Here is a 13,255-nt window from a genome sequence, read left to right on the forward strand (position 1 = left end):
ACATGTAATCTTTTGTAGACAGAAAGCCCTAAGTATATATTCTGGGGACAGTATATATTACCAGTTTAATCTTAAAATAGAAATTGAAAACGAGAGAAAATTACAGAAGAAGCATTTGAGTAGGTAAATTTCAAGGTTGTAGTTGACGTGCAACAAACTATAAAGCTTTCTCATAATAACTGAGTAGTCCTTTGTTTAGAAATATTTATTCACAATCTGAAAACCAGGCTACTGCCACCTTTCCTGCTGGAATTTAAGCAGTAGCAATTCATAAGAGAGAGAAGTGCCCATTATTCTGTTGTTGGAGGCCTGTTTCCCTCATGGATAGCCTGTTTCCCTGCTATCATTTTTGCTGAAAACACTGGCCACCAAACTGCAAATGATACTACTGAGACAGATGCAGTAATTCAGCAGATATTTGGAAAGGTAGGAATTCATAAAAATTTAAGATTAGTTTTCAGATTGCTTCACCATGCAGATATTATCAGAAAGAGGAAATTGTGGTGAGTTGTAAGCCTAATGACTTAGATATGCTTTGCAATTGTGGGACACTTTCCCTCTGGGATGGAGAAGATCAAAAAAGGACCTTTCCCATTTTGTCCATGTGCTAGTACCCATGTGCTTTGCTTTTCTTGGATGAAGTGAGCTCTGCACTGTGCTAATGACTTGTATTGGTGGAATGTGAACTACCATCATCTTTTATCGTCAACTCCACAAGTGATTTTCACCAGCTCAGCTGCCTTTTGAGAGCATTCCCCTTAGTGTGGAGTAGGGAAGTAGGAGAGGGGCTTTGGATCCAGCAACAGAAATATTGTAGCAGGCCAAAGAATAATCCACAGAATAGTTTGGAAGGGATCTTGAAAGGTCATCTATTTTCATTCCCCCTTCAGTGAGTATGGACATCTTCAACTAGATCAGGTTCTTAGAGGCCCATCCAACCTGACCTTGAATATTTCCAGGGATGGGGAATCCACCACCACTCTGCACAACCTGTTCCAGTGTTTCACCATCCACATTGTAAAAACCCCCTTTCTTGTATCTGATGTAAATCGACCCTCTTTTAGTTTAAAACCTTTGACCTATTACAACAGGCCATACAAAAAATAATGTTGCAGTATGGAATATAACATGCAGCTGAATTCAAAAGAAGTGTTGGTATTAAGTCTATTGTATCATAGCTGCAGTATGTCCTAGAAGACATGATCAGATTAATCTCCTTTTTAAAATGGATTCTAGACTGGCAAGAAACATTAGGAACCCCAGGGAACTACGGGGACAGCTACAAATCTGTATCTCAGTTGTGCTGTGGCTGTGCTAGGCTCTTCTGCTCCTGTTTTTCATGTCCCTGTTATGGGCCTTTCTGTTATGTTTGTATAACTCTTTGTGAAACCACACACAGAACAGATCAGGGAGCTCATCCAAGACAGAATTTACTCAGAAGGAAGGATTGCTTTTAGACCTTTGTGTGGCTGAGGAAACAGTTGTGTGAGCAGAGCAAAATGTCTGGTGCAGCACTGAAGGGGAGGGAATAAAAAGCTCTGGGACTGTCAGTTGAAGGAAAGGGACTGTAAAGGTCACAGTCCCTTGCAAGACATCACGACTGTTAGACTGATGTTACTGTGATCAGTAACATTTAAACAGAAAAGTTGCTAGCATTCCCAGCTCCCAGAAAATTTCCATATGGCTCAATGGAATGGGCAAAGGATGGGGAAAAGGGATGTAATGGCTGCATTCACGTGGTAACTCCTTCTCTTGCCTAATGAAGAGTGTGTTGTTATTATTTTATAACAGATGTACCCAATGTCTACCGCTATGTTAAGGATGAAAATGTAACTCCTGTATAGCTTGCATCTGATGCCAAGCAGAAAACTAGGAAAATGTTAAATGAGTGTTTGTACTTGTAATTATATAACTCTACTTTCAGAAAAAAATAATTTATGCATTAGGAAACTTTTTTCCTTTCAGGACTGGAATAATGGAAAAGTACCTTCAGCATCTATTACTTCACCTTACTGCTTATTTAAGAGACTTAGGGAACTCAAAGTGTGTGTACACAAATATGTAAAGGAAGATACTTATTTTGGAGGTTACTGAAAAGATCAATGGAATCTAACCTTGTGTTTTAAAAATTATAGTATGATTAGGGGTCAGTGACTGTAAGCAGCCCTTTTGAACATTTATGGTAACATATTTGCATGGGATTCTCCAAACCAAAGCATGCTAGTATTACTCCACATGTTGGATTCAAGAGAAGGATTTCATAGTGAAACTCCTGGATGTTGATTTCCCAGCTATTAACATCATGCTTCCCTTGCATGCATACCCTTGTGGAGGAACACTGTGAGCTGGAGGTGAATGGCATGGGTATTAGCAAAAAACGATCTGAGAAATCTCTTGTGTACACAAATGTCCCTTGGAATACATGATTTTTAGTCTGTACCAGAGAGATTAAATTGTATGTGTGACCATGCCGAGATGCTAAGTCTGTTCCTTGCTCTGCAAGGTAGCACACACTGAGGCTGGTGGCCATCCTGCTAGTTCAGCTCCCAGGCCCTGGTTTTGACCGGTTGATACTCTGCGTCTGCAAACTGCTCACTAATTTCTGGGGATATTGATTTCCCACTGGGGTTCCTAAAAGCTTGGTTTTTACACAAGCTTACAGTCACATAATGCGTCTTCTGGGCTGTATGTTTGTTTTAGGCCTGCTCAGTGTTTATGTAATTGAGCTGAAATAAAACCATTTGTGAAATTAGAAGGCTTTTATAATGACCCGTCCTATATAATACAAGTCTTCTCAGTTTGGTGAAAGAGACTCCCTAGGGTTCAAATGATCCATCTTCCCTATGAATTCCTCATGGAGTGATGGACCTGTCTTAAAGGGGAACCTTACAACTGTTGTACAGGATTAGTAGCACTGTAAATGAGGCTGAGGATAAACGACAGGTTAACTTCTTGTATAGTTAGCCCACGAGTCTAATAAGTGCAGATGTAGTATGAACCATGCAAGTGACTGCCTCATCTAGGAACAGGCAGCTTCAAATGTAGGTTTCAGGCTTCACTGGCAGGCAACATTGCTCTAACTAAACTGACACAATTGAACTGCCTTTAAATATATTACATTATTGATTGCTTTTCAAGACTTCACTTGTGTACTTTTGGTAATTATTTGTAGCTTCACATAGCAAGAACTATGATGGGATTTTTCATAAGTGTCTAGTAAATCAGAAACTAGCCCTCCTAATTGAAATTCCATAGAAGTTGAGAAGGTTTGTGTTTATGTTTCATGAGGTGCTACTGGACAATTCCTTTTGTAAAGTCATGGAGTTTATATCTCTGAAACTGCTTTCTTCTAGTGTTTCAGATAAAAGCTTTTGATCTTGAGCAGTCGCTACAAGAGGTGACAGAGAGGTATGAGAAAGAAAAGCAGAAGAGGAAGGCTCTACATAACAGCTTAATTGTAAGTATGTTAAATAACAGAACATTGACTTATTTGATTGAAAATATTCCCATAATTTCCTCACCAATATAAGTAAAGAATATACTTCACGTGGATATATCACTTGCCCCAGCTGTCTGTATATGATGTCTTTATTTGCTGAGGCACATTTGTCTTACAATAAACCCCACTCCTTTCTTTTTACACAAGATCTTCCAGATGCACTCATGTGACCTATTGCCCTAAGGAGTATCATCCATTTTGAACAGTGGACAAAAGTTGAGTTTCTTCATCCTCTTCTCTAAATTTGCAGCTTCTGAAATTGTTTTAAAATTCTTAAAATTCTTAACTTGATATTGCAAAGTAGTCATCTTTTATTTTTCCAGATATCTCTAGGTGTATCCTGCTGAGCCATTAGTGATGGTTCCTTTAGGATGAATTTTTTCCTATTTGTACTTTAAATTTACTCTTCCTCCCATCCCCACAAATGACTAGTTTTGAGTTTCCCGATTCAGGACCTGATTTTTAGAAACACAAGCCTCCTTCAAACAATTTTTTAAAAGTTTTTCTACCTGGGACAATGAATCTCTTTGTTAAAAAGTACTTACCTTCTAGATTTTGCCTTGTGTTGCCATTTACTGAAAGGATATTCCCCAGAGCAATGGGGCATTAATACCAGTGGTCAATAGTCCTCACAGGCAAGCTATGTTCAATCATACAAAATGAGAAAAACTGATCACCAACAAATGGAAGAGATAAACTGGTCTAAAATGGCCTGGAGTGAAAAATCACCTACTGGCTTTTTAATCATGTAGGAACACAGTGGAGAGGAAAATATACAACATATTTTATATTCCACATCTTCCTCAGGACTGGTGTGTGCAATGTTGTCTGTTGTGTTAGTAGAGGTATCTGAAAAAGCTCAGGTGAGGAGGAAGGAGACACATGAAGGGATGGGAAAAATGGCTCAGAGGTTGGGTGTTTTTTTCCATATGACCTGGAGAGGGCTATACAATTCCAGTACTCTGAAGAGCTCGTCCTTCCTCAAGTACTTTCTCCTACCTTCTTAAGACAAATTCTATTGATTCTATTTTTCTCCCCACAGAGTCTAGGGCTGTGATGTGGTAAACACTGCCTTCTTAAACATCTTCATGTCTGTTTGACAAATTTCAGTGTATTTATCATCTCCAATCACTTGTGTTAAATACAGCTTAATATTCTTATCCCAGGAACTGAGAGGAAATATCAGAGTCCACTGCAGGATTCGACCATTGCTACCTTTTGATGCTGCTGCTGGACATTCAGTATCACAAGACAGGTGATACTCAGTTTTGGTTGTGTTAGATCCTATCTGACTCATAATTCAAATACAGAGAAAACAATAGTTATGTTTATATGAGAACAACCATGTCCTTGATTTTTCTGGTTTTATGTGTGTGGGGAGACAGTGATGGTATCATAAAAACAAATTGCTGCTTTCTTTCTCCTGCTAAATTGGCTCTAGCCAATCTCATCCCCCAGACTGAAAGTATGTCCATCTCAATAGAAAGCCATAGTTATTCTGCCAAGCCAGGATTATCCTTGGCTTGGCAGAAGTAACACAGCTGCAATCAGTTTAGAGTGTATTCACTATCCAATACAAATTCTGGGATGCAGTAATGTGAGAGCTGCCAAAAGTCGTGGGTAGAGAAACACACTCAGCATTACAATTGTTTTGTAATGCTATAGAACACATTGGCTGTCACCACAAACATTGGTAATTCTATTTCAGTCTAATTTGGCTCTGCACCCCTAATTTATAAAGCGTTTACTGTAACTGATGTGTCAAAACATTCCAAGATCCAAAAGAAAAAGAGGGATTAGATGCAAGTATCTGCTTAACAGGCTGAATTCTCAGTAGATGACTAACATGAAAGAAAGTAGGGATAGAAGTGTATACAAAGAAAGAAAGAAGGGGAAAACTAGGTGGGTGGCTAGAAACCAGTAACATTATAATTTGTTTTATCAGTAAATAGCTGATTTGGCGTTTTCTTTTATTACCTGGTAATTCTAAAAGAGTACATTCAATGTCTTAAAGTTTATTAATTTTTGGTAAATCTTACAAAAAAAAAAAAAAAAAACCAACGGTTTGTTTTAATTAAAACAATGTCAAAAATAACAGACAAGATATTTCAAGAAGCCTGAAGTTGAAACTTGCATTAACCTGTGCTTGGTATGCCTGGGAAGGAACCCACTCACTTTTCTTGTTGCAGTATGAAATAGTGCAATCAGATGCTGACTTGCAGTATAAAACAGGATGGACTGGGCCAAACAAACAATTGTCATAGGTAACTTTTCTTAATGTATCAAAAAGTAATTTAAATAAAACTTATGTGTAAAACTATGGACTGATTCTCCAAAAACTTGCACACATAAATAGATTTATGCACCTCAGTAATCCCAGTCAGTGTTTGGACTAATCATGAATTCAAGATCAGGGACAAATACTTGAAAAGAGGGTGTTTTTCACTTTAATTTTCTAAAGTGAAAGCCTCTTGATACAAGCTCATGCAACAATCTCAAAATAACAGAATGTCTTGCGTGTGCATTCATCTTATTTTGGTTTGTTCTAAATGTCTTTTCTAAAGCAGATTATTTTGCTTGATTGCATTTTAATTTGTTCTTTATCCAAAATTAACTGTGGTGTTAGTATGTACATAGGGTACAATAATAGTGGCTATTCTGAAAGGTACTCTTCAGATAGTGTGTAATTCACAGACACTTTAAACATTGTTTTTTTCTCAGCTGAGTGGAACATTTATGGTTTGAAAGGTACTTCTTTTTCTCATATTGATGTTTTTTTCTTCCCTTACAGGCGAAGAAACTTCTCAGAAAAAGTGGCATATGCAGCTGATGATGTGAGTATTTGATGGTGGAATTCAACAGCACATACATAGATACTAGAAGAAACAAGAGGGGCATGAGGATCATGAGTTTAAAAAACCTGAAACAACAAGGTCAGGTGGTGCTCAGATTTGATTACCCATGGATGCAGTAGCAGGTGGTTTGTGCTATTCTCATCCTGACTCTTTGCAGTGGTAATAGCTTGGAGCTTCTGCTGGGGCAGCCATCCTTTAACTGGAGGTTGAATGTTGGCAACAGTCAAACTGCTGCTGACTTCCTGTTGTCAGTCCCTTTGAGCCCCTTGTATGTGCTGTAGCTGTTTCTAAAATTATGTCAGGCTTTTTTCAAATTTTACTATTGCAACACAGCTAATGCATTAGTACAGTAATCTGATACCTCGTGAACCACAGCAGCATATGTGGTGCTGCAGTCAAGCATGTTAAAGTATCCTGGCTTAGATCCATTGGAGGAAGAATGGTCACTGAGGTTGCAAATCCAAATGACATTCCAGCATTAATTGAGGCCATTACCAAGATATAAAATTTAAAAAGGCACAGTAGTGTGAGCTAAGGTCAGAGTAATAACTTGGGTTTTAATTTTCATAGCTGCCATAGTTCTTAGTTGGCTGCTTAGTTGGCTGTTACTTACATGGTGATGAGCCAAATTCTCTTTTATATTGTAGTGCTTAAAATATTGCTGAAGTGACCTACAGTATGTTATGCATTTAAATCTCCCAAATTATAGTTTCATTAGGCAGCTCTCACTTGCATACAATGGATAATTATATTTATCCATATCTGTATGTGTGCAATTAGGTAACTAATGGAACTCATAAAGAGATGAAGAACGAGTAAATATGTCAGGAGATAAAAAACAGGGGTCTGTAATAGTACTCTGGATATCCTGACACATTTATTGTACTATAAAATACTGCAGTCATTTCTGACCTGTTAAATTTTATTGCCTAAGGATGAAATTAGGCAATATTTAGGTTTTGGATTATTTCGTACTGATATCTGATGTATTACACTATTGATACGTTTACAGGCAAGGCAGTGTCTGCTTTCTTATGCCAATTTATAAGTTTTAGTTTGTATGAAAGAGTGACCTTCAGTCTTATTAAATATTCCAGGAATATAAATATAAGCATGGGCTTGATTGAGAAATGAAATTTGCAAAATACTGACTTCCTGGTTTTGGAAAACACAACATAGACTTCAAATATTTTATTTTGCCGTGACATTTATTTAGTTAAAATACTTTTCAGTTTTGATCGTACACCTCTAGTCTTTATGTTAGTTTCTTAATGTGAAATGTTAGTTTCTTAATGTGAATTTATTTTAAGAAAAAAAAAAAGTGTTGCAAGAATCCTTAGAAAAAGCAGTCCATTTAGACTAACCTTACAAAAGTAAAGGAGAACAATGTTTATTGCCTGTTTGCTTTGCTGTTAACAACTGAAGCTGTTATGCTTGTGGCTAGGATAAATGTGCAATTTTCAGATTAAAATATGGGGCTTGCCTTGTTATTGCAACCCGGTCAAAGATTGTATTTCTGGAAACAGGTTAACCATTTCCCAGACAATGATTTAAAGGAAATTTTAGATCAAGGTGAAGGAAGACTGTATGTGGTAGAGATGCTGAATTTATTAGCTTTGCTTTTTAGATCATGACTGTCTCTCCAGATTTCTTTTCCTGAAAATACTTGTGTGCAACACAACCAGGAAGCTATTTGCCATGATTGTGTTAGAAAGCAGAGCCACATTTGAGAACCAGATGCACAGAAACTACATTACTTCCATTTAGTCTCTGAGTGGGTTTTTTTTTTGTTTGTTTAGAAATTCATATCATTCTTAAGACACGTGGTCTTTTCTAACATTGTTCATCTTGTCTAGAGAAACATTATTCTGATTTTAAGTCTAAAAAAGGCTTAAGATTTTACTAGATGTACAGAAGAATATTGCATTTCAGTTTTGAGTCGCTTGAAGATTTTTGAAGTTTTCTTTTTGCTGTCCTGTGTATGCTCAGCTCCTCAAAATAACATCAACTGTCTGAGCCTTTCTTCTGAAGCTTGTTGTGCAATAACCGTGGAGAGTGAGTACACACCACACATCAGGTTGAACCACTCCACACAGATTAGGCCATTGAACAGTGCTGGCATTGTCGCTACCTGAGAGAATGAGCAGATGAGGAGGTACTGAATGCACAGACTCTTTCTGGTGGTGACAGCACAAGGGGGAATGAGTGCAATCTGAAATACAGGAAATTCAGCCTAAACATGGGAGGAAGCTGTGAGAGCAGTCAAACACTGGCACAGGCTGCCCAGAGAGGGTTTGGATCTCCATCTTTAGAGATATTCAAAACCTGACTGGATGTGGTCATTACAAATGCTTGTCGGAAACTTTTGCCTTTTAACAGTCAATTCTTTTGTTTCTGTGTTATGCAAATAGAGGCTTTTTCTCTTATTTCTCACCTTGGAGAAAGCTGGTCTGGAAGTAAACTTGATATCTGAATCAGAAATATATTCCATCATTCTATGTATTTTTCAGACTTTTTTCATTTTTCCTTCCCCTGGAGCCTGTTGGTTACTGATCCTATTAGAATTTTTATGTCAGGCCATTTTGTAACAGTGTTATACTGACATCTGTACTCAGCTAAATTTGTCAGTACTGGGGTGGATAACATAGCTCATTCTGTAGAGTAAGTATTTTGTCATCATTAGTTTGGTAATTATACATTTCTCTTCTCCAAAGAGGCAGAAATACTCATAAACTCAAAGGAAGAAGTGTGATGTTTATTAGCCTTTTGCATGCTGGACATACTGTTATGTGATTGTTATTTGCTCAGCTCTTTATAACTTCTGGCAATACTTATTTGAAGGCCACTAGTTCAGCACTCCAACCTACTTGTCTGACGCACATTAGGAATTTCAGCATTCCCATCAAGTGCAGTAATATAACCACAGGTTAATAAGATAGAAAATCTCCTTGAATGGGATGAATTATTTTGTGTGCTGAAGAGCTTCCACCCAAGTTGTTGTAAGCCCCCACATCTTTTTTCTTTGCTTTTCTCAGCAATTAAGCAACATTTGCCATGAGGAGCAGAAGAGCACAGAATTTGCTAGCTAAGCCACATCAGACTGCTAAGATTGTACTCTGGTAAGAGTTTAAAGAGCTGCTTATATATTTGTCAGACTTACAAAGTTACTGTATAACTCATCTGGAAAGTGGATTCCATTAAAAACTCATGGAATTCTACAGATTGTTGTAGTGCAGCTCTTTCTCTCAGTTGTGGACTAGCATGTTATTTAATGAAATGTGCATCTTCTGCTTAGTTCTAGACAGAGATATCTATGAAAACAATCTGAAAAGGCACTCTGAAAATTTGCCCAATAGTAAAAAAAAAAAGAACTCCTTCTTGCAATTTTTTTGTGCCTGTAGTGGCAGCTGGGGAGCTTGCATATACTTGCCTGTGACTTTCTAGGTCCAATAAAACGTTCAGGTAAGTGTTCGGATCTTTCTCTTGAACTTAAGTGCATGTTTTTTTGGTTGTTATTTAATAACCTGAATGGGTTTGGAGAGCCTTTCTTGTGGTTTTGCAAGTTCTCTGCATTATACTTGCTCCAAAGCCTCATGAATTGGTGACTGCTAGAGAAGGGTCTTGGACTTCCTGATCCTTAAAGCTGTTGCCTGATACATTAGAATTGACGCGTATTTGGTTTTGTGTGTGCCTGTGATATTAACTATAGATAATTTGCCTTTTTCTCTTAGGAGACCGTCCTTGTCAAGTGTGGCCGTCCTGGTCATGCCTCAGTAAACAAGACGTTTCAGTTTGAGAGGTGGGTAGTCCTGTGTAGCAATCTGGAAATCTGAATTGGTGGAAGATTTCTGTAGTGAAGACTAATTTTTTTTTAGTAGGCACTAGCTAGAGGAAAATGCTCTTTTTGGTTGGGTTTTTTGAGCAGGGGAGAAGGGGGAGAAATTCTTGGGGTTTTTTTAATGTGATAATTTTGTTCTTCCCAGGCCAAAATAATGCATTTCAGGGAATGGATAAGAGTCTTCCCTCTCAGTGAAGACTACTGATACAGCTAAGTTTGAAACCTGTATAGAGACTTCCTTGACTCTTTCCACAATCTGAGTAGCTGTCCTGATCCTTGCAACATGTTGGAAGGTTAAAGATAAGGAAGTGTTCTTTGCCTTTCAGTACTTAAAGGGAGCTCATAAGAAAATGGGGCCAAACTTTTTAGTAGGGCCTGTTGCAATAGGAACAGCTGTAATGGTTTTAAGCTCAAAGAGTGTTAATTGAGACTACATATAAGGAAGAATATTTTCACAGTGAATGCAGTGAAATGCTGGACCAGGTTTCCCAGAGAGGGACTAGGAATCAGATTCCTGGAAACATCTGAGGCCAGGTCATATGGGACTCTGAGCAACCTGATCTAGTTGATGTCCCTGCTCATTCCTGGGGGATTGGACTAGGTGACCTTTAAAGGTTCCTTAAAACCCAGACAATTCAATGATTCTATGAATTCAGGTGGATTGCAAGATTTCAGCATTAGACATAGAGCATGACTGGCAGAAACTGGACTGAGCACTTGTATGAGTTGATGTTCAAACAGCCTGACCAGAGGCAGCAAGGCGGAGCAGCAGCATGGGAATCAGTGCTCCCCAAGGGAAAGGCTACAGTGGGACTACTTTCTGTATTAGATGCTCAAAAATCCACAGACCTGAATCAGCTTTTGAATGCACCATTTGTGATAAGGGCTTCAGTCGGACACCAGAGTCACTGCCAGTCTCTGTCACTGAGACAGAAAACTGCTAGGAGTCAGGCTGAAGGGTGCCTTCTGTTCTCTCAAAATGGTGCTGACTTGGACCTCAGAGTACAGGAATGAAGAGTTAAATAATACAGTGAGGACTCTGTAAATGAAGAAATACAAAATTTTACCCCAATGCCTCTTTCTAATGCAAACTTTGCATCTATATATTGCAATGACTCAGGCGGCTGTCTACCATGAACCATGATACAAAGCCCTTTGAAAACAGAATACAGGAGGACAATTTCCTGCTCCCTTACTTGATGGCAAAACTTGATTTAGTCAGATGTACCCAGCATGAAATATCTGTCCTGATTTAAACTTAATGTCTGAGCCTGTTCAGCCAAAATTCCTGTAGCTTTGCTAAATGTTGTTAGTCATTGACCCTTTCCCCAAGACGTTCTTCTAAACTGCTGCAGTTTTCTACTCACAGGAGAATGGGGACTGCTGTCATGTAGGCCACCAAGCACCTGAAAAATCCTGAGATAATGCAGATCTTGGGGAAGCTTTACTGATCCTACAGGTTATAGCACTTCTTTGATTCAAGGCATATGAGATCTCTTCATGGCCCCCTCACATATTGCTAAGTTACTCAAAGTAATTCATTCTTCAGCCATACCAGTTGAAGTAAACACAGAGTAATGCTGGAATTCAGCTCTGTAGAGCAGCACAGTTAGTGCTATTGACACAGAGGTGCTGTGATTCTGGAAATGTGGTGTAGATCCTGGTAATAAGGAAAAGGGTTAAAAAAATGTAAATCCCCCAAAGAATGCAGTTCTCCTGGAATGTTTTTTTAGTGTCCCAGTACAGCTATTTTTTTATAAACAGAAAAGCATATGTTTCTTATGAACTCTAAAATGTTTATTTTTTTAGCAATGTTTTATGGAACTAATAAATGTCAAAATATTTGATTTCAGCTCAGGAAGAAAATTCCAGCTTTCAACATGTTATGCTTTTATAATTTTATTGGCAAATCAGTTAGCAAAATAAAAAGGAAGCTCAGAATTTTCAATGTGAAATCCACATTAATCAGTACACAGGGACAAATCTATCATTCTGGTAAAAATATGTGGGGTTTTAGAAAGAGATTCTTTGGATTTGCAGCATCTTTCATGGTTTCAGATAGCTAATGAAGTGGGTGTCCATGCTTCAGCCAAGGCTGTGGTTACAGTGTAGCATAAACTAGTTCAAGACTACTTTAAACCACTTTATTTCACTGTGGATAGCGTTTGAACCACAGCAGCTAAGTAGTGGCAGTAAAACCCCTTTAGGAAGTTGAGTAAATATTTGAGTAGTTACTGTAATGTGGAATCACGTGCCTTTCCTTGGATCAGCTACTGGAGCCTGACCCTGACGCAGCTGTACTGACCCCAGCTGTGGCTGTACTTGGAAGATATGGCCTCAAGCTGCACTCGGGCTTAGGTGTGTGTCCAGCCTGTGTTCAGGTTGGACATCAGGAAGATTTTCTTCACAGAAAGGGTGCTTCAGCACTGGAACACACTGCCCAGGGAGGTGATGGAGTCACCATCCCTGGAAGTGTCCAAGAAACAACTGGATGTGACACCTACTGCTGTGGGTTAGTTGGCAAGGTGGCATTCAGTCAAAGGTTGGACTTGATGGCGTTGGAGGTCTTTTCTAAGCTAATTGATTTGGTGATTTTATTTTGCTGTGCAAATGAACTGCTATGAGTGATTGATTCTAGCCTGGGTTGTGGCCAGCAGCAATGTGTTTGCTTTCTTAGGCAACAAAAGTCATCAGCTGTGAATGTTTAATCATTAAAATGCCTTTCTTAGTATTTTCTCTCTCTTTTTTTTTTTTTTTTTAATTTATGTAGTAGCTCTGGGATGTTTTATTGTGCAAAGAAAAAAAAATTTCAACACGTACTGAGTTAGAGACCTAGCTGGTTAAGATGGAGAACTGGGTGCTAATGAATATTTCATCAGTTGCAGATGATAGATGAAGCAAAGAAAAGTGTTTGGAAGTGCTTTTACTCTTTTATATTGACCTTGCAGATTGCATATGCAAAGTTTACTGAAGCATATGCTCATGTGCATTCAAAGCAGGGACAGAGTATTCAGTGCGTGTATCCTCCCGGTCTGAACTGTGCCACATCCCTGCATAGTTGTT

The 13,255-nt window shown here is 38.4% G+C and overlaps 1 protein-coding gene across 2 annotated transcripts in view; it reads left to right on the forward strand.

Moving 5' to 3' along the window:
* KIF25 (kinesin family member 25) overlaps positions 1–13,255 on the forward strand; it is a 43,063-nt gene that overhangs the window by 8,444 nt on the left and 21,364 nt on the right. For both annotated transcript variants that reach the window (XM_066178701.1, XM_066178700.1), the window contains exons 5-8: positions 3,354–3,457; positions 4,666–4,754; positions 6,291–6,333; positions 10,086–10,153. In XM_066178701.1, the coding sequence (XP_066034798.1) occupies positions 3,354–3,457; positions 4,666–4,754; positions 6,291–6,333; positions 10,086–10,153 (304 nt within the window). The remainder of the gene's footprint in view (positions 1–3,353; positions 3,458–4,665; positions 4,755–6,290; positions 6,334–10,085; positions 10,154–13,255) is intronic.

Source organism: Chamaea fasciata, unplaced genomic scaffold (assembly GCF_029207755.1).
Source record: "Chamaea fasciata isolate MVZ Bird 193981 ecotype frontalis unplaced genomic scaffold, bChaFas1.0.hap1 SCAF_3, whole genome shotgun sequence".
Taxonomy (NCBI): domain Eukaryota; kingdom Metazoa; phylum Chordata; class Aves; order Passeriformes; family Sylviidae; genus Chamaea; species Chamaea fasciata.